We start from the raw sequence: 21,629 nt of genomic DNA on the forward strand, positions 1-21,629 counted from the left end.
CTCCAGATGTTCATGGACTAAAATTCCCATCAGCCCCTGCCAGCTTGGCCTGGTGGGATTTGTAGTCCATGAACATCTGGAGAGCCTCAGGTTGCAGATCCCTGGTCTAGAAAGTGGGTTAAGTCCATCCTAATGTAACACACATGAGGGAAGAAAAGAAGAGGAGGAGGAGGAGTTTGGATTTATATCCTCCCTTTCTCTTCTGTAAGGAGACTCAAAGGGGCTTACAATCTCCTTCCCCCCATAACAAACACCCTGTGAGGGGGGTGGGGCTGAGAGAGCTCCAAAGAACTGTGACTAGCCCAAGGTCATCCAGCTGGCATATGGTTCACCACAGCTCAAGTGGCAGAGCGGGGAATCAGACCCAGTTCTACAGATTAGAGTGCTCAAGCATAATTGAATGCTTGAGAATACAGAGCAGGGAGGGACAAAATACGATGGAAGATGCTTTCCATAAGCATTGGGAACCATAATGTCCATTTACCACCAGGATATCTTGTAATGCAGCCATTTCAAAACAAGGTATTATTTGCAAAGTTTACCTTGGCTTACTCCTGACAGAAATTTAATAATGGAGTGTTAAATTGTGCACTTAATCTACTCATTTAATAACCTAAAAATATCAGCCAGGGCTTGGATGTGGCTTCTCACGCCACATTAAATACAGCAAGAATATAGAAAAAATATATTATATATTAAATTAAATATATTATATATTTAAAATATATTAGATACAGAAGAATATAGAAAAAATATACAGAACCTTGTGTATTGTGGTGTGTGTTAGTGGAAAGCTCTTGTATTGGGCATTTCAGTCTCTTCAAGAGTTAGGCAGCCCAGTCTGGATGGGGAATGGGGACTCCATGGCCATAGGAGGCGGTGTAGGCTCATGCCACCACATTTGCCTTCCTGAACAATATAAGTGGCACTTAATCCAGCCGGGAGGGGAGACGGAGACAGGTGGGCTCCGTGGAACTCCATAGTGCCCAACCCACCTTTGTCTGCCGCTCCCAGAATTGTCAGCCTAACTTGTAGCCAACCTGGGGGCGTTCCCAGAGGCAGACCTGACATTAGTTGGTTCCCACCAGGCTCTCACTTTAGGAATGCTGGTGGCAGGAAAGACAGTGGCGTAACTCAGTTTTCCCATGTGGAGGGCTTTTGGGCGACGGGGGTGTGTGTGTTTCTTCTGCCTACCCCGGGCCCCCTGAAAACCCTCTGGAGGTGGCACGCCGCCATCCCCAGCTGCCTCCAGAATCTGGATTGCACTCTCAGTCCCTAGAAAGCATTCCTCTGAAATAGAATGGCTGGAATAGAGTAAGCACACACTTAGAAAAAGTCACACTTCAGAAATATCTACTTTGAGTAAACAGCAAAGGCTGCTATTCTGTTACTGTGAGATCATTCCTGTTCAGGATTTAAAAGGACCTTACCCTGTTGTGTGTGCTGTATGCCAAAGCGTTTGGTTGGAAAGCCACAAGCAACCTGGATACGTGTGATTTTGATTGGAACGAGGCTTCCTAGCATGCCTAATCGATGCAGTTACAAAATCAAGAAACAGTTTTCTTAAAACAGTAACCTTGCAATTTCTGTGTGATAGAAGTCTGGAAATTGTTTATTTTAGTGTGTCCTGGAAACTGGGCATTTTTTCCCTTTTCTTTGTTTTTACAGGTGGTGATGGCACTACTCAAATACTGGCCAAAGACTCACAGTCCAAAAGAAGTTATGTTTTTAAATGAATTAGAAGAAATTTTAGATGTTATTGAACCGTCTGAATTTGTAAAGGTTATGGAACCTCTCTTCAGGCAGCTAGCCAAGTGTGTCTCCAGTCCACACTTTCAGGTCGGTAACTCTAGGAAATGCAGCAATTAAGTCTGGCTCACTGACGTTACTCAGCATTAAATGCTCCTTTGTGGATTGATGACACAAAATCTACTAAACTTCAGCCTATTACAGGGTACAATATTTCAGGCAACAAAAGAATAAGGTCAGCTGTGAGAGCCTGAGCTTTGCAGGAGCCCTTCGGGGATCGGGCGATATATAAATTTAAGAAATAAATAAATAAATAGGTTAATACAGTGGGCTGTTTTATCACTTCTGTAAGCTCCAATCACACATTACTAGCAACCACAGGAGCATTCCCACAATTACCAGCTAGGGAAACAAGTAAGGTACAGGGGAAGATCACTGTTAAGGTAGAAGCCAGACCCTGGGGAGAAGTAATGCCATAGAGCAGGGGTGTCAAACATGTTGCTTGGGACCAGATCTGGCCCCTTGAGGGGGCTTTTCAGGTTCACGAGGCAGCTGAGGCAGGGTCCCCCCCCCCTTCCAGTTCCCAATCTGACCTGGCAAGCCCAGTTAAGTCAGCAGCAAGAAATGGGGTCACCTCAGCTGGCTCACGACCTAAGCCCTCCTAAGGCAGCCACCCCAACCCACTGCGGGCTCACCAGTCCAGGTACTCTCCCCGCCCCCACCCCAGTGCTGTTCTGGGGCTAGCCAAGGCAGCCACACACACCGCTCAGGCCTGGCCCATTAATATCCTATACAGCCCTCAAACCAAATGAGTTCGACACCCCTGCCACAGAGGTTTGTGGATTGTTCAAGTTGCATGAATGTACCTCTTCTTTTTAGGTGGCAGAACGAGCACTGTACTACTGGAATAATGAATATATTATGAGCTTAGTCAGTGACAATACAGCAAAGATTTTGCCCATCATGTTTCCATCCTTGTACCGGAATTCAAAGACGCACTGGAACAAGTAAGGAACTGTCATACCATGTTGCTTGATGCCCTAAAGCCTAACCTTGCATGGCTGGTATTCCATGTAGATGCTCTGACTTCGGGAATGAACTTTCCCCAGGGATTGGAAGGGATAATGGCAAAGGTCAGTGATCCTCGTGCCAGTAGATCACTAGAAGCAATGCATCATATATCAGTAATTAATTAAATAAACCAGGGGTAGGGAACCTGCGGCTCGAGAGCCGCATGCGGCTCTTCTGCCCTTGCACTGCGGCTCCATCTGTTTGTTTCCGCTGGTCTCATCCTTGCCCTCGCCTCTGCAGGCAGCAGGGCTGGAAGGGCACCAACTGCCCGCGCAGAGCCGGCGCTGGGCCATGCCGCTGGCTTCCTCTCTCGCCTCGCCCTGCTGGGAGCGGGCGGGCAAGCTTCCGGCGGCCGGGCGCAGGCTGAGTCAGCATTAAGTCCCTTGTCTCAGCCCTCAGCCTCTGCAGGCAGGCAGGGCAGACCCATCTCAAGGCGCTTCAGGAATGAGCGGAGTAAAAGGTAAAAAAACCCCAATATATACAGTATTATCTTTATTTTAAATGTCAAAAATTATTTGCGGCTCCAAGTGTTTTCTTTTCCCATGGAAAATGGGTCCAAATGGCTCTTTGAGTGTTAAAGGTTCCCTACCCCTGAAATAAACCATTGCCTGAAAAGGCTAACTTGGATAGGTACATTTTGAACCATAATGTCCTGCTGAAACTGCATGGCGATGCCAGCACTGAGGCGTATCTGTTCCCCTTCTTCATTTCTCTCCTTTTTTTTTCTTTCTTTCTTTCTTTCTTTCTTTCTTTCTTTCTTTCTTTCTTTCTTTCTTTCTTTCTTTCTTTCTTTCTTTCTTTCTTTCTTTTTATTTATTTATTTATTTATTTATTTATTTATATTTTTTTATGCCGCCCCATCCCCAGGGGGCTTTCTTCACATACACCTCTTATTTCCAGTCATCCACTAGTTTAGAATTCTGGCAGGAACATAACCACCTCAATTCTGCAGCTGTTTAATGTTGACAGAAAGAAAACTTGTCTGAGCCACTGTGAAGAATATTTGGTTCATTAGTTGCTCTAAAACATGGTGCTAATTGTGGCTTTGAGGATTACTGACGGGGTGGCTGAACTTCTTGATGAACCTCCCACTGCAGCACAATGACAAAGAATCCTGAGTAAATGCCATTAAGTGCTGATGTGCATTAGCTGGATGCAGCCGGAGTATTGATGCATTAACTTAAAGTACAGCATTTTAACTGTAACCCTTTTATTTAAAAAAAAAACCATATAGACAGCATATGGATCAATGTGTTGTCGGAGGCTTTCGCGGCCGGAATTCAACTGGTTGTGGTGGGTTTTCCAGGGTTGTGTGACCGTGGTCTGCTTGATCTTGTTCCTCACGTTTCGTCTGCAGCTGGCCTCTTCAGAGGTGGGTGAGTGCGTTGTATTGCGGGTGGGGTTATCAATCCATTTACATTTGTAGTCGTATTTGCCTAATGGACTGATAACCCCACCTGCAATACAACGCACTCACTCACCTCTGAAGATGCCAGCCACAGCTGCAGGCGAATTGTTAGGAACAAGATCTACCAGACCACGGCCACACAGCCCAGAAAACCCACCACAACCAGCATATGGATCTTTTTATTCACTGTTTATGAGCATCCAGGAATTTTGTATTAAGCCCTTATACATACACAGTTCAGCACATGTTCTCACTTTTATGTGCATAATGGAAGTACAGGTTTGCCTTTTAGATCTAATGATATAACATTTTAAGGATTAAACAATAACTCCCCAACTGTGTGCTGCCTGGTTCTGGTGAAGAGCTTATCCCTTTTTCTTTAAATGTCTCTTCCCGAATAGTTAAATTGACTTGAGTTCTGAACTAAGGGGTAACCTTGTCCAGCAACAGTTATAATTCGCCAGAAATATCTTTTGCTCGGATTGTTTAGATTTGGCTTGATTGAGACTCCTTGGGTAATTTTTGCATATGTTACTGTGAATACGTTAAAACTTAATTAATGTGTTACTGACATAATTACCCTTTGCACACACACAAAAAATACCTCTGATGCTATGTGATGTTTTTTAATCATTAAGTTATCAAAATTCACTTTCTTGCCTGTTAACATTGCAAAGAAAAAGGAGAAGCAGACCTTTATAACATCTAAAACAATGCTTGGGCTTGCTAAAGATGAGAAGTAATAATAGAATGCATATGGTGTAGGAAAATCAGAATCTGTATTAGTCATTCTTCAGCAGAAGAACATAAGAACATAAGAACAAGCCAGCTGGATCAGACCAAAGTCCATCTAGTCCAGCTCTCTGCTACTCGCAGTGGCCCACCAGGTGCCCTTGGGAGCTCACATGCAGAATGTGAAAGCAATGGCCTTCTGCTGCTGCTGCTGCTCCTGAGCACCTGGTCTGCTAAGGCATTTGCAATCTGAGATCAAGGAGGATCAAGATTGGTAGCCATAAATCGACTTCTCCATAAATCTGTCCAAGCCCCTTTTAAAGCTATCCAGGTTAGTGGCCATCACCACCTCCTGTGGCAGCATCTTCCAAACACCAATCACACGTTGCGTGAAGAAGTGTTTCCTTTGATTAGTCCTAATTCTTCCTTCCAGCATTTTCAATGTATGCCCCCTGGTTCTAGTATTGTGAGAAAGAGAGAAAAATTTCCCTGTCAACATTTTCTACCCAGACTTCAATCATATCCCCCCTCAGCCGCCTCCTCTCCAAACTAAAGAGTCCCAAACGCTGCAGCCTCTCCTCATAGGGAAGGTGCTCCAGTACCTCAATCATCCTTGTTGCCCTTCTCTGCACTTTTTCTATCTCTGGGAAGAAACTTAGCCCAGCTAATTTCTGGGCTCTTTCTAAAATAACACAGTTTCCACTGAAATAACGAAATTGACTACTCTTTACCAGAAAGGGTAATTGTTGTAGCAAGTCTCAACTCCATATTATTATTATTTTTTACTTGTAGGACAATACATGGTTTGATTTATAATGCTCTGAAACTCTTCATGGAGATGAACCAAAAACTGTTTGATGATTGCACACAGCAATTTAAAGCAGAAAAACTTAAGTAAGTTTCCTCTTACATATTCTTCTGGTTGTTGTTTTGTTTTACTTCACAAAGGGTAGCGCTACTGACTAGAAAGCACTTCTAGCACCCTGAAAATATATCTGCCAGCAGCTATATAGTGATTGGGTTTTTTATACAATATCTATATAGCTTCATGGATAAGAAATCAGTGTGACATACTGGTTAGAGATCCAAGCTCAAATTCAGCCTTGCCATGAAACTCACAGGGTGACCTTGACCTACTTGCTCTTCCCAGCCTCACCAATCTCACCAAGTTATTGTGAGGATTAAAAAAAGTAGAAAGGGATAGAATCATATATGCTGTCTTAAGTTTCTCGAAGCAAGGGCGAGATAAAAATACATACAATAAATAAAGAGCATTGATTTTGTTCATCTTCCAAATACAGTTGGAAGATTGCTTTGTACCTGCAGCACAAATGGTATATTTGGGCTAAGGGGAGCAAGGCGTACTTAAAACCACCTCAGTGATCCATAATTCAGTTGATATTGGGCCACAGATCTCTTGAGTCGAAATTGGATAATGTCCACAGTGCCAAACTAACTTCTTGTCTGTCTTGATGTATTGCATGTCTACACTTCTGCTTAATAAAAAGCACCAGGTGTAAGATATTGCATAACAGACTTTTGCACAAAGAAGAAATTGGGCAGGGTTAAAAAGCCCATAAAATCAATTAAATTAAAAGAAAAAAATTAACTGGCAAAAATAAATTGAATTCAGCAGATTGAAGAAGGCAGAACATTTCATTTGCTGTCATAGATCATCGTCTTTCAAATTATAAGTTTCTGTATTTGGCTGACCGGCAGATACAAGAAGTCAAACATGGAAAATGTTTGCCCCTGTCTTAATCCCAAAGTGCCGTGAACCCATTTGCCCAGCATGTTTTTGTAATTGTTAGGGAGAAAGAGAAGGAAGCTATTATAACAATACACCTTCATTCATCAGAAGGGAATTGTTGCCAGGGCTATCTGAGCTGCCTCTGCAAATTTGGAAGGGCTAAGGGGCAAGCAGTTGTCAGGGGAGGAGGAATCCCTTCATGAAACTTTGCACGTCTTGAACCCCAGGTTCTTACTCACAGAGACTATGTTCTGCCTATGAGTAATAAACAGATCTCAATCCCTGAGTTGTTTTTATAGGGAAAAATGTTGGGTTTGATCCTGTTCCGCAAAACCACCAAGATCAGAAAATGACTGCAAAATCTGTGATGTCCTATATCCATTTCCGTAGAAAATTGGGCAGAAAAGCCTTCATAAGAAAATTGGAATGGGAGGGGAATCTTGGGTCTATTATCTTTTCACTGTTAAAAAAATATTTCTTTGTTCATATGCACAGTTTTTAAAAAGTACGGAACATTTACTTTGATTTCTAATGTTTATGGAAGTTGGGTAACATACTTTTTTAAAAGGGGAAAATTCATTAAGCTTTAATCTCTGTGTGGGGTGTATGTGTATTGTTTTACAGAGAGAAGCTAAAAATGAAGGAACGGGAAGAAGCGTGGGTTAAAATAGAAAATCTAGCCAAATCAAACCCGCAGGTATATGGAAAATATTCAGAGGTTGAGTATTTCAGCTTTTTATTAAATACTCCTGCAAGGATAGGGGGCATACCAGATGTTACATTTTCCATACTTGCTTGGAGCGTGCAAGGAAACTAGTAGAATAGATTTAATGGATTTGAGATGATGTTTTTCATTTTCACTTTTTAATTTCTTTTCTTAGTCACTTCTCTATAAAATAGGACCAAAGTGGCTTACAATAATTTAAAAACAAATCAGTAAAACTAGCCAGATATCAGGATAAAACTATATTAAAATGACTTCAGTTGGCAGTTAATAGTGCAATAAAAGTGTCTCTGCAAGACAGTCCAGACAAAACCCAAATTACGAAAGCCAATTAAACAAAATGCTTGGGGAAAGAGCTAAATTTTCACTTAGCTTCTAAAACATAAAAGGATAAACAGATAGCTTTGGGGAGTACGTTCCTTGAGGGATACCAAATCTCACACAGCAGCCTTTATTACATGGCTAATTAATACCAAATGGAGTTTTCATTTCCTAAGAACAGTAGCTGCATTAAAAGGAGGACATACTAGTTATGAGACTCACTTTGTTTGGACTCCTTTCACACAGTAGCCCTATACACGGGTTACAGTGAACACACATATATCACACATGTACATACAGACATCTGTAAGGCAGAGTCAATGCAGGTTCACTTTAAAAATGAAATGGGGGGCAGGGAGTGGCAGTCCCTGGAAAAATGAGCAGTTCCATTAATACATGCAGCTGTACATGTGGTGACTATAACATCAGAATTATTTTATGCACATGTAAAGAAAAACCCAGTTTGCACAGATTGTACGTGCATTGACTACAACCTGTGAACAGGACTAAAGCTGGACAAAGTCAGAGTGCAATAGATGGTATGCAGACTCCAGTGAAGCGCAGGGAAGCAGCGAAAAGCTGAAACACCCCAGCCGCCTGAAACCCCCCTATAGGGCTCAACGGAGTTATGCCACCCAAAAGGGTCGTGTAAGTCCTTCAGCTGTCCCACTGGCATTCCCAGGGCCAAAGCCCGGTGGAAACCGACTAGCATCAGCCCCACCTCTGGGAACGCCCCTGGAATGCCCCCAGCTACATCGCCCTCCATATTAGGCATACGCAGCTGTGGAGTCAGCAGCAGCAAGCAAGTTAGGCCCGCAGAGCTCCACAGAACCTGCCTCCCAATTTGCCCTCCTGGCCAGTATAAGTGGCACTTGGCCGGCCAAGAGGGCAAACTTGTCAGTGCAAGCCTATGCCACCTCCTGTGGCTGTTTCGCCCCGCCCCCAATCTGGATTGGGCTGCCTGTCTGGGGCCTTCTCCAAGCCAAGCAGATTCTTTACCACTAAGCTATAGCCCCTCCCCGTTAGACATATGTGATGTTGGATTTGGCTATATAATGAGTTCCAATGATGATGTAAGTACTTGTAAAATATGGCATAAAGGTTTCTAAGGAGCTGCCTTTTTCTTCATTTATGTTTTGTATACAAGTACTCATAAAAGCAATTGTTGAAATCATTTCTGATACAGACTTTCCTCAATTCTAAGAAAAGTTAGTCAGCATTGGAAATGTATTGTCTCTGGGAAGTACAGAATTTTCAGGCTTAATAAATGTCTGTTGTACGGTTCTCTTATAAAGCTGGAAACGTTAAATAATTTTGAAATTGGCGATTGCTGGGAATTCCTTGTTAGAGGACCTTAGTTTGATAGAACTAAAATTCTTAGAGGCTTTGTTTGGGAGCTATAACACTTAAACAAGTTTACGGTCTTGCTTTAATATGTATCATGGACTGTGCCACTTGTTGGAAGGAGCAGCTTTTTTTCACTTTTGTTGAATGGTAGCCAGATTCTGTGTTAATCTCCAAGCACATTTTAAGGCAGAAAGGTGTGTGTTCTAATTATTACCTTTTTCACTGTCATGTTTTTCACCGAATCAGTTGGCAGAATTTTTTTGGCGTCGTAATTACACCAAATCTGTCCCAATGCAAAGCGTTCCTGGTTGTTTTTTTACATCAGGAAGTAGGTAAGCTCTGGCATGCATTCCAGACAGCAGGGCAGAATTATGCTTAGCGCATAGGACTAATTTTCTGTCTGAGCAACCAAGAGAAGGTCCCTAAAATACTGGCGGCCCCCTGGGACCAGCAGCGTGGGAGAAGGCAACAGACTTGCTTCCTCCCCCAAGACCTGCCCAGCCCCCGACAAGTCTGAGGTGAATCTGGAGGGGGTGTTAGTTCTGCTTTAGCCACAGGTGTCAAACTTGTCCCCCTCCAGATGTTATGGACTACAGTTCCCATCATCCGCTGCCAGCATCATGCTGGCATACCCCCCCCCCCCCCCCCCCCCCCCCCCTCCGCCCCTCCCCCGCGCCGCCCCCCCCCCCACCCCCCCCACCCGCCCGCCTCCCCGCCCCCCCCCCCCCCCACCCCCCCCCCCCCCCACCCCCCCCCCCCCCCACCCCCCCCCCCCCCCACCCCCCCCCCCCCCCACCCCCCCCCCCCCCCACCCCCCCCCCCCCCCACCCCCCCCCCCCCCCACCCCCCCCCCCCCCCACCCCCCCCCCCCCCCACCCCCCCCCCCCCCCACCCCCCCCCCCCCCCACCCCCCCCCCCCCCCACCCCCCCCCCCCCCCACCCCCCCCCCCCCCCACCCCCCCCCCCCCCCACCCCCCCCCCCCCCCACCCCCCCCCCCCCCCACCCCCCCCCCCCCCCACCCCCCCCCCCCCCCACCCCCCCCCCCCCCCACCCCCCCCCCCCCCCACCCCCCCCCCCCCCCACCCCCCCCCCCCCCCACCCCCCCCCCCCCCCACCCCCCCCCCCCCCCACCCCCCCCCCCCCCCACCCCCCCCCCCCCCCACCCCCCCCCCCCCCCACCCCCCCCCCCCCCCACCCCCCCCCCCCCCCACCCCCCCCCCCCCCCACCCCCCCCCCCCCCCACCCCCCCCCCCCCCCACCCCCCCCCCCCCCCACCCCCCCCCCCCCCCACCCCCCCCCCCCCCCACCCCCCCCCCCCCCCACCCCCCCCCCCCCCCACCCCCCCCCCCCCCCACCCCCCCCCCCCCCCACCCCCCCCCCCCCCCACCCCCCCCCCCCCCCACCCCCCCCCCCCCCCACCCCCCCCCCCCCCCACCCCCCCCCCCCCCCACCCCCCCCCCCCCCCACCCCCCCCCCCCCCCACCCCCCCCCCCCCCCACCCCCCCCCCCCCCCACCCCCCCCCCCCCCCACCCCCCCCCCCCCCCACCCCCCCCCCCCCCCACCCCCCCCCCCCCCCACCCCCCCCCCCCCCCACCCCCCCCCCCCCCCACCCCCCCCCCCCCCCACCCCCCCCCCCCCCCACCCCCCCCCCCCCCCACCCCCCCCCCCCCCCACCCCCCCCCCCCCCCACCCCCCCCCCCCCCCACCCCCCCCCCCCCCCACCCCCCCCCCCCCCCACCCCCCCCCCCCCCCACCCCCCCCCCCCCCCACCCCCCCCCCCCCCCACCCCCCCCCCCCCCCACCCCCCCCCCCCCCCACCCCCCCCCCCCCCCACCCCCCCCCCCCCCCACCCCCCCCCCCCCCCACCCCCCCCCCCCCCCACCCCCCCCCCCCCCCACCCCCCCCCCCCCCCACCCCCCCCCCCCCCCACCCCCCCCCCCCCCCACCCCCCCCCCCCCCCACCCCCCCCCCCCCCCACCCCCCCCCCCCCCCACCCCCCCCCCCCCCCACCCCCCCCCCCCCCCACCCCCCCCCCCCCCCACCCCCCCCCCCCCCCACCCCCCCCCCCCCCCACCCCCCCCCCCCCCCACCCCCCCCCCCCCCCACCCCCCCCCCCCCCCACCCCCCCCCCCCCCCACCCCCCCCCCCCCCCACCCCCCCCCCCCCCCACCCCCCCCCCCCCCCACCCCCCCCCCCCCCCACCCCCCCCCCCCCCCACCCCCCCCCCCCCCCACCCCCCCCCCCCCCCACCCCCCCCCCCCCCCACCCCCCCCCCCCCCCACCCCCCCCCCCCCCCACCCCCCCCCCCCCCCACCCCCCCCCCCCCCCACCCCCCCCCCCCCCCACCCCCCCCCCCCCCCACCCCCCCCCCCCCCCACCCCCCCCCCCCCCCACCCCCCCCCCCCCCCACCCCCCCCCCCCCCCACCCCCCCCCCCCCCCACCCCCCCCCCCCCCCACCCCCCCCCCCCCCCACCCCCCCCCCCCCCCACCCCCCCCCCCCCCCACCCCCCCCCCCCCCCACCCCCCCCCCCCCCCACCCCCCCCCCCCCCCACCCCCCCCCCCCCCCACCCCCCCCCCCCCCCACCCCCCCCCCCCCCCACCCCCCCCCCCCCCCACCCCCCCCCCCCCCCACCCCCCCCCCCCCCCACCCCCCCCCCCCCCCACCCCCCCCCCCCCCCACCCCCCCCCCCCCCCACCCCCCCCCCCCCCCACCCCCCCCCCCCCCCACCCCCCCCCCCCCCCACCCCCCCCCCCCCCCACCCCCCCCCCCCCCCACCCCCCCCCCCCCCCACCCCCCCCCCCCCCCACCCCCCCCCCCCCCCACCCCCCCCCCCCCCCACCCCCCCCCCCCCCCACCCCCCCCCCCCCCCACCCCCCCCCCCCCCCACCCCCCCCCCCCCCCACCCCCCCCCCCCCCCACCCCCCCCCCCCCCCACCCCCCCCCCCCCCCACCCCCCCCCCCCCCCACCCCCCCCCCCCCCCACCCCCCCCCCCCCCCACCCCCCCCCCCCCCCACCCCCCCCCCCCCCCACCCCCCCCCCCCCCCACCCCCCCCCCCCCCCACCCCCCCCCCCCCCCACCCCCCCCCCCCCCCACCCCCCCCCCCCCCCACCCCCCCCCCCCCCCACCCCCCCCCCCCCCCACCCCCCCCCCCCCCCACCCCCCCCCCCCCCCACCCCCCCCCCCCCCCACCCCCCCCCCCCCCCACCCCCCCCCCCCCCCACCCCCCCCCCCCCCCACCCCCCCCCCCCCCCACCCCCCCCCCCCCCCACCCCCCCCCCCCCCCACCCCCCCCCCCCCCCACCCCCCCCCCCCCCCACCCCCCCCCCCCCCCACCCCCCCCCCCCCCCACCCCCCCCCCCCCCCACCCCCCCCCCCCCCCACCCCCCCCCCCCCCCACCCCCCCCCCCCCCCACCCCCCCCCCCCCCCACCCCCCCCCCCCCCCACCCCCCCCCCCCCCCACCCCCCCCCCCCCCCACCCCCCCCCCCCCCCACCCCCCCCCCCCCCCACCCCCCCCCCCCCCCACCCCCCCCCCCCCCCACCCCCCCCCCCCCCCACCCCCCCCCCCCCCCACCCCCCCCCCCCCCCACCCCCCCCCCCCCCCACCCCCCCCCCCCCCCACCCCCCCCCCCCCCCACCCCCCCCCCCCCCCACCCCCCCCCCCCCCCACCCCCCCCCCCCCCCACCCCCCCCCCCCCCCACCCCCCCCCCCCCCCACCCCCCCCCCCCCCCACCCCCCCCCCCCCCCACCCCCCCCCCCCCCCACCCCCCCCCCCCCCCACCCCCCCCCCCCCCCACCCCCCCCCCCCCCCACCCCCCCCCCCCCCCACCCCCCCCCCCCCCCACCCCCCCCCCCCCCCACCCCCCCCCCCCCCCACCCCCCCCCCCCCCCACCCCCCCCCCCCCCCACCCCCCCCCCCCCCCACCCCCCCCCCCCCCCACCCCCCCCCCCCCCCACCCCCCCCCCCCCCCACCCCCCCCCCCCCCCACCCCCCCCCCCCCCCACCCCCCCCCCCCCCCACCCCCCCCCCCCCCCACCCCCCCCCCCCCCCACCCCCCCCCCCCCCCACCCCCCCCCCCCCCCACCCCCCCCCCCCCCCACCCCCCCCCCCCCCCACCCCCCCCCCCCCCCACCCCCCCCCCCCCCCACCCCCCCCCCCCCCCACCCCCCCCCCCCCCCACCCCCCCCCCCCCCCACCCCCCCCCCCCCCCACCCCCCCCCCCCCCCACCCCCCCCCCCCCCCACCCCCCCCCCCCCCCACCCCCCCCCCCCCCCACCCCCCCCCCCCCCCACCCCCCCCCCCCCCCACCCCCCCCCCCCCCCACCCCCCCCCCCCCCCACCCCCCCCCCCCCCCACCCCCCCCCCCCCCCACCCCCCCCCCCCCCCACCCCCCCCCCCCCCCACCCCCCCCCCCCCCCACCCCCCCCCCCCCCCACCCCCCCCCCCCCCCACCCCCCCCCCCCCCCACCCCCCCCCCCCCCCACCCCCCCCCCCCCCCACCCCCCCCCCCCCCCACCCCCCCCCCCCCCCACCCCCCCCCCCCCCCACCCCCCCCCCCCCCCACCCCCCCCCCCCCCCACCCCCCCCCCCCCCCACCCCCCCCCCCCCCCACCCCCCCCCCCCCCCACCCCCCCCCCCCCCCACCCCCCCCCCCCCCCACCCCCCCCCCCCCCCACCCCCCCCCCCCCCCACCCCCCCCCCCCCCCACCCCCCCCCCCCCCCACCCCCCCCCCCCCCCACCCCCCCCCCCCCCCACCCCCCCCCCCCCCCACCCCCCCCCCCCCCCACCCCCCCCCCCCCCCACCCCCCCCCCCCCCCACCCCCCCCCCCCCCCACCCCCCCCCCCCCCCACCCCCCCCCCCCCCCACCCCCCCCCCCCCCCACCCCCCCCCCCCCCCACCCCCCCCCCCCCCCACCCCCCCCCCCCCCCACCCCCCCCCCCCCCCACCCCCCCCCCCCCCCACCCCCCCCCCCCCCCACCCCCCCCCCCCCCCACCCCCCCCCCCCCCCACCCCCCCCCCCCCCCACCCCCCCCCCCCCCCACCCCCCCCCCCCCCCACCCCCCCCCCCCCCCACCCCCCCCCCCCCCCACCCCCCCCCCCCCCCACCCCCCCCCCCCCCCACCCCCCCCCCCCCCCACCCCCCCCCCCCCCCACCCCCCCCCCCCCCCACCCCCCCCCCCCCCCACCCCCCCCCCCCCCCACCCCCCCCCCCCCCCACCCCCCCCCCCCCCCACCCCCCCCCCCCCCCACCCCCCCCCCCCCCCACCCCCCCCCCCCCCCACCCCCCCCCCCCCCCACCCCCCCCCCCCCCCACCCCCCCCCCCCCCCACCCCCCCCCCCCCCCACCCCCCCCCCCCCCCACCCCCCCCCCCCCCCACCCCCCCCCCCCCCCACCCCCCCCCCCCCCCACCCCCCCCCCCCCCCACCCCCCCCCCCCCCCACCCCCCCCCCCCCCCACCCCCCCCCCCCCCCACCCCCCCCCCCCCCCACCCCCCCCCCCCCCCACCCCCCCCCCCCCCCACCCCCCCCCCCCCCCACCCCCCCCCCCCCCCACCCCCCCCCCCCCCCACCCCCCCCCCCCCCCACCCCCCCCCCCCCCCACCCCCCCCCCCCCCCACCCCCCCCCCCCCCCACCCCCCCCCCCCCCCACCCCCCCCCCCCCCCACCCCCCCCCCCCCCCACCCCCCCCCCCCCCCACCCCCCCCCCCCCCCACCCCCCCCCCCCCCCACCCCCCCCCCCCCCCACCCCCCCCCCCCCCCACCCCCCCCCCCCCCCACCCCCCCCCCCCCCCACCCCCCCCCCCCCCCACCCCCCCCCCCCCCCACCCCCCCCCCCCCCCACCCCCCCCCCCCCCCACCCCCCCCCCCCCCCACCCCCCCCCCCCCCCACCCCCCCCCCCCCCCACCCCCCCCCCCCCCCACCCCCCCCCCCCCCCACCCCCCCCCCCCCCCACCCCCCCCCCCCCCCACCCCCCCCCCCCCCCACCCCCCCCCCCCCCCACCCCCCCCCCCCCCCACCCCCCCCCCCCCCCACCCCCCCCCCCCCCCACCCCCCCCCCCCCCCACCCCCCCCCCCCCCCACCCCCCCCCCCCCCCACCCCCCCCCCCCCCCACCCCCCCCCCCCCCCACCCCCCCCCCCCCCCACCCCCCCCCCCCCCCACCCCCCCCCCCCCCCACCCCCCCCCCCCCCCACCCCCCCCCCCCCCCACCCCCCCCCCCCCCCACCCCCCCCCCCCCCCACCCCCCCCCCCCCCCACCCCCCCCCCCCCCCACCCCCCCCCCCCCCCACCCCCCCCCCCCCCCACCCCCCCCCCCCCCCACCCCCCCCCCCCCCCACCCCCCCCCCCCCCCACCCCCCCCCCCCCCCACCCCCCCCCCCCCCCACCCCCCCCCCCCCCCACCCCCCCCCCCCCCCACCCCCCCCCCCCCCCACCCCCCCCCCCCCCCACCCCCCCCCCCCCCCACCCCCCCCCCCCCCCACCCCCCCCCCCCCCCACCCCCCCCCCCCCCCACCCCCCCCCCCCCCCACCCCCCCCCCCCCCCACCCCCCCCCCCCCCCACCCCCCCCCCCCCCCACCCCCCCCCCCCCCCACCCCCCCCCCCCCCCACCCCCCCCCCCCCCCACCCCCCCCCCCCCCCACCCCCCCCCCCCCCCACCCCCCCCCCCCCCCACCCCCCCCCCCCCCCACCCCCCCCCCCCCCCACCCCCCCCCCCCCCCACCCCCCCCCCCCCCCACCCCCCCCCCCCCCCACCCCCCCCCCCCCCCACCCCCCCCCCCCCCCACCCCCCCCCCCCCCCACCCCCCCCCCCCCCCACCCCCCCCCCCCCCCACCCCCCCCCCCCCCCACCCCCCCCCCCCCCCACCCCCCCCCCCCCCCACCCCCCCCCCCCCCCACCCCCCCCCCCCCCCACCCCCCCCCCCCCCCACCCCCCCCCCCCCCCACCCCCCCCCCCCCCCACCCCCCCCCCCCCCCACCCCCCCCCCCCCCCACCCCCCCCCCCCCCCACCCCCCCCCCCCCCCACCCCCCCCCCCCCCCACCCCCCCCCCCCCCCACCCCCCCCCCCCCCCACCCCCCCCCCCCCCCACCCCCCCCCCCCCCCACCCCCCCCCCCCCCCACCCCCCCCCCCCCCCACCCCCCCCCCCCCCCACCCCCCCCCCCCCCCACCCCCCCCCCCCCCCACCCCCCCCCCCCCCCACCCCCCCCCCCCCCCACCCCCCCCCCCCCCCACCCCCCCCCCCCCCCACCCCCCCCCCCCCCCACCCCCCCCCCCCCCCACCCCCCCCCCCCCCCACCCCCCCCCCCCCCCACCCCCCCCCCCCCCCACCCCCCCCCCCCCCCACCCCCCCCCCCCCCCACCCCCCCCCCCCCCCACCCCCCCCCCCCCCCACCCCCCCCCCCCCCCACCCCCCCCCCCCCCCACCCCCCCCCCCCCCCACCCCCCCCCCCCCCCACCCCCCCCCCCCCCCACCCCCCCCCCCCCCCACCCCCCCCCCCCCCCACCCCCCCCCCCCCCCACCCCCCCCCCCCCCCACCCCCCCCCCCCCCCACCCCCCCCCCCCCCCACCCCCCCCCCCCCCCACCCCCCCCCCCCCCCACCCCCCCCCCCCCCCACCCCCCCCCCCCCCCACCCCCCCCCCCCCCCACCCCCCCCCCCCCCCACCCCCCCCCCCCCCCACCCCCCCCCCCCCCCACCCCCCCCCCCCCCCACCCCCCCCCCCCCCCACCCCCCCCCCCCCCCACCCCCCCCCCCCCCCACCCCCCCCCCCCCCCACCCCCCCCCCCCCCCACCCCCCCCCCCCCCCACCCCCCCCCCCCCCCACCCCCCCCCCCCCCCACCCCCCCCCCCCCCCACCCCCCCCCCCCCCCACCCCCCCCCCCCCCCACCCCCCCCCCCCCCCACCCCCCCCCCCCCCCACCCCCCCCCCCCCCCACCCCCCCCCCCCCCCACCCCCCCCCCCCCCCACCCCCCCCCCCCCCCACCCCCCCCCCCCCCCACCCCCCCCCCCCCCCACCCCCCCCCCCCCCCACCCCCCCCCCCCCCCACCCCCCCCCCCCCCCACCCCCCCCCCCCCCCACCCCCCCCCCCCCCCACCCCCCCCCCCCCCCACCCCCCCCCCCCCCCACCCCCCCCCCCCCCCACCCCCCCCCCCCCCCACCCCCCCCCCCCCCCACCCCCCCCCCCCCCCACCCCCCCCCCCCCCCACCCCCCCCCCCCCCCACCCCCCCCCCCCCCCACCCCCCCCCCCCCCCACCCCCCCCCCCCCCCACCCCCCCCCCCCCCCACCCCCCCCCCCCCCCACCCCCCCCCCCCCCCACCCCCCCCCCCCCCCACCCCCCCCCCCCCCCACCCCCCCCCCCCCCCACCCCCCCCCCCCCCCACCCCCCCCCCCCCCCACCCCCCCCCCCCCCCACCCCCCCCCCCCCCCACCCCCCCCCCCCCCCACCCCCCCCCCCCCCCACCCCCCCCCCCCCCCACCCCCCCCCCCCCCCACCCCCCCCCCCCCCCACCCCCCCCCCCCCCCACCCCCCCCCCCCCCCACCCCCCCCCCCCCCCACCCCCCCCCCCCCCCACCCCCCCCCCCCCCCACCCCCCCCCCCCCCCACCCCCCCCCCCCCCCACCCCCCCCCCCCCCCACCCCCCCCCCCCCCCACCCCCCCCCCCCCCCACCCCCCCCCCCCCCCACCCCCCCCCCCCCCCACCCCCCCCCCCCCCCACCCCCCCCCCCCCCCACCCCCCCCCCCCCCCACCCCCCCCCCCCCCCACCCCCCCCCCCCCCCACCCCCCCCCCCCCCCACCCCCCCCCCCCCCCACCCCCCCCCCCCCCCACCCCCCCCCCCCCCCACCCCCCCCCCCCCCCACCCCCCCCCCCCCCCACCCCCCCCCCCCCCCACCCCCCCCCCCCCCCACCCCCCCCCCCCCCCACCCCCCCCCCCCCCCACCCCCCCCCCCCCCCACCCCCCCCCCCCCCCACCCCCCCCCCCCCCCACCCCCCCCCCCCCCCACCCCCCCCCCCCCCCACCCCCCCCCCCCCCCACCCCCCCCCCCCCCCACCCCCCCCCCCCCCCACCCCCCCCCCCCCCCACCCCCCCCCCCCCCCACCCCCCCCCCCCCCCACCCCCCCCCCCCCCCACCCCCCCCCCCCCCCACCCCCCCCCCCCCCCACCCCCCCCCCCCCCCACCCCCCCCCCCCCCCACCCCCCCCCCCCCCCACCCCCCCCCCCCCCCACCCCCCCCCCCCCCCACCCCCCCCCCCCCCCACCCCCCCCCCCCCCCACCCCCCCCCCCCCCCACCCCCCCCCCCCCCCACCCCCCCCCCCCCCCACCCCCCCCCCCCCCCACCCCCCCCCCCCCCCACCCCCCCCCCCCCCCACCCCCCCCCCCCCCCACCCCCCCCCCCCCCCACCCCCCCCCCCCCCCACCCCCCCCCCCCCCCACCCCCCCCCCCCCCCACCCCCCCCCCCCCCCACCCCCCCCCCCCCCCACCCCCCCCCCCCCCCACCCCCCCCCCCCCCCACCCCCCCCCCCCCCCACCCCCCCCCCCCCCCACCCCCCCCCCCCCCCACCCCCCCCCCCCCCCACCCCCCCCCCCCCCCACCCCCCCCCCCCCCCACCCCCCCCCCCCCCCACCCCCCCCCCCCCCCACCCCCCCCCCCCCCCACCCCCCCCCCCCCCCACCCCCCCCCCCCCCCACCCCCCCCCCCCCCCACCCCCCCCCCCCCCCACCCCCCCCCCCCCCCACCCCCCCCCCCCCCCACCCCCCCCCCCCCCCACCCCCCCCCCCCCCCACCCCCCCCCCCCCCCACCCCCCCCCCCCCCCACCCCCCCCCCCCCCCACCCCCCCCCCCCCCCACCCCCCCCCCCCCCCACCCCCCCCCCCCCCCACCCCCCCCCCCCCCCACCCCCCCCCCCCCCCACCCCCCCCCCCCCCCACCCCCCCCCCCCCCCACCCCCCCCCCCCCCCACCCCCCCCCCCCCCCACCCCCCCCCCCCCCCACCCCCCCCCCCCCCCACCCCCCCCCCCCCCCACCCCCCCCCCCCCCCACCCCCCCCCCCCCCCACCCCCCCCCCCCCCCACCCCCCCCCCCCCCCACCCCCCCCCCCCCCCACCCCCCCCCCCCCCCACCCCCCCCCCCCCCCACCCCCCCCCCCCCCCACCCCCCCCCCCCCCCACCCCCCCCCCCCCCCACCCCCCCCCCCCCCCACCCCCCCCCCCCCCCACCCCCCCCCCCCCCCACCCCCCCCCCCCCCCACCCCCCCCCCCCCCCACCCCCCCCCCCCCCCACCCCCCCCCCCCCCCACCCCCCCCCCCCCCCACCCCCCCCCCCCCCCACCCCCCCCCCCCCCCACCCCCCCCCCCCCCCACCCCCCCCCCCCCCCACCCCCCCCCCCCCCCACCCCCCCCCCCCCCCACCCCCCCCCCCCCCCACCCCCCCCCCCCCCCACCCCCCCCCCCCCCCACCCCCCCCCCCCCCCACCCCCCCCCCCCCCCACCCCCCCCCCCCCCCACCCCCCCCCCCCCCCACCCCCCCCCCCCCCCACCCCCCCCCCCCCCCACCCCCCCCCCCCCCCACCCCCCCCCCCCCCCACCCCCCCCCCCCCCCACCCCCCCCCCCCCCCACCCCCCCCCCCCCCCACCCCCCCCCCCCCCCACCCCCCCCCCCCCCCACCCCCCCCCCCCCCCACCCCCCCCCCCCCCCACCCCCCCCCCCCCCCACCCCCCCCCCCCCCCACCCCCCCCCCCCCCCACCCCCCCCCCCCCCCACCCCCCCCCCCCCCCACCCCCCCCCCCCCCCACCCCCCCCCCCCCCCACCCCCCCCCCCCCCCACCCCCCCCCCCCCCCACCCCCCCCCCCCCCCACCCCCCCCCCCCCCCACCCCCCCCCCCCCCCACCCCCCCCCCCCCCCACCCCCCCCCCCCCCCACCCCCCCCCCCCCCCACCCCCCCCCCCCCCCACCCCCCCCCCCCCCCACCCCCCCCCCCCCCCACCCCCCCCCCCCCCCACCCCCCCCCCCCCCCACCCCCCCCCCCCCCCACCCCCCCCCCCCCCCACCCCCCCCCCCCCCCACCCCCCCCCCCCCCCACCCCCCCCCCCCCCCACCCCCCCCCCCCCCCACCCCCCCCCCCCCCCACCCCCCCCCCCCCCCACCCCCCCCCCCCCCCACCCCCCCCCCCCCCCACCCCCCCCCCCCCCCACCCCCCCCCCCCCCCACCCCCCCCCCCCCCCACCCCCCCCCCCCCCCACCCCCCCCCCCCCCCACCCCCCCCCCCCCCCACCCCCCCCCCCCCCCACCCCCCCCCCCCCCCACCCCCCCCCCCCCCCACCCCCCCCCCCCCCCACCCCCCCCCCCCCCCACCCCCCCCCCCCCCCACCCCCCCCCCCCCCCACCCCCCCCCCCCCCCACCCCCCCCCCCCCCCACCCCCCCCCCCCCCCACCCCCCCCCCCCCCCACCCCCCCCCCCCCCCACCCCCCCCCCCCCCCACCCCCCCCCCCCCCCACCCCCCCCCCCCCCCACCCCCCCCCCCCCCCACCCCCCCCCCCCCCCACCCCCCCCCCCCCCCACCCCCCCCCCCCCCCACCCCCCCCCCCCCCCACCCCCCCCCCCCCCCACCCCCCCCCCCCCCCACCCCCCCCCCCCCCCACCCCCCCCCCCCCCCACCCCCCCCCCCCCCCACCCCCCCCCCCCCCCACCCCCCCCCCCCCCCACCCCCCCCCCCCCCCACCCCCCCCCCCCCCCACCCCCCCCCCCCCCCACCCCCCCCCCCCCCCACCCCCCCCCCCCCCCACCCCCCCCCCCCCCCACCCCCCCCCCCCCCCACCCCCCCCCCCCCCCACCCCCCCCCCCCCCCACCCCCCCCCCCCCCCACCCCCCCCCCCCCCCACCCCCCCCCCCCCCCACCCCCCCCCCCCCCCACCCCCCCCCCCCCCCACCCCCCCCCCCCCCCACCCCCCCCCCCCCCCACCCCCCCCCCCCCCCACCCCCCCCCCCCCCCACCCCCCCCCCCCCCCACCCCCCCCCCCCCCCACCCCCCCCCCCCCCCACCCCCCCCCCCCCCCACCCCCCCCCCCCCCCACCCCCCCCCCCCCCCACCCCCCCCCCCCCCCACCCCCCCCCCCCCCCACCCCCCCCCCCCCCCACCCCCCCCCCCCCCCACCCCCCCCCCCCCCCACCCCCCCCCCCCCCCACCCCCCCCCCCCCCCACCCCCCCCCCCCCCCACCCCCCCCCCCCCCCACCCCCCCCCCCCCCCACCCCCCCCCCCCCCCACCCCCCCCCCCCCCCACCCCCCCCCCCCCCCACCCCCCCCCCCCCCCACCCCCCCCCCCCCCCACCCCCCCCCCCCCCCACCCCCCCCCCCCCCCACCCCCCCCCCCCCCCACCCCCCCCCCCCCCCACCCCCCCCCCCCCCCACCCCCCCCCCCCCCCACCCCCCCCCCCCCCCACCCCCCCCCCCCCCCACCCCCCCCCCCCCCCACCCCCCCCCCCCCCCACCCCCCCCCCCCCCCACCCC

General features: G+C 70.9%; 1 protein-coding gene across 1 annotated transcript in view; it reads left to right on the top strand.

The window, feature by feature from the left end:
* PPP2R5C (protein phosphatase 2 regulatory subunit B'gamma) overlaps window positions 1-9,692 on the top strand; it is a 41,455-nt gene extending 31,763 nt beyond the window's left edge. The window contains exons 5-8 of the mRNA XM_048484635.1: window positions 1,669-1,839; window positions 2,629-2,756; window positions 5,753-5,854; window positions 7,335-9,692. Of these exons, the coding sequence (XP_048340592.1) occupies window positions 1,669-1,839; window positions 2,629-2,756; window positions 5,753-5,854; window positions 7,335-7,527 (594 nt within the window). The 3' untranslated portion in view covers window positions 7,528-9,692. The remainder of the gene's footprint in view (window positions 1-1,668; window positions 1,840-2,628; window positions 2,757-5,752; window positions 5,855-7,334) is intronic.
* Window positions 9,693-21,629: the final 11,937 nt, after the last annotated feature.

This window comes from Sphaerodactylus townsendi, linkage group LG02 (assembly GCF_021028975.2).
Source record: "Sphaerodactylus townsendi isolate TG3544 linkage group LG02, MPM_Stown_v2.3, whole genome shotgun sequence".
Lineage (NCBI taxonomy): Eukaryota > Metazoa > Chordata > Lepidosauria > Squamata > Sphaerodactylidae > Sphaerodactylus > Sphaerodactylus townsendi.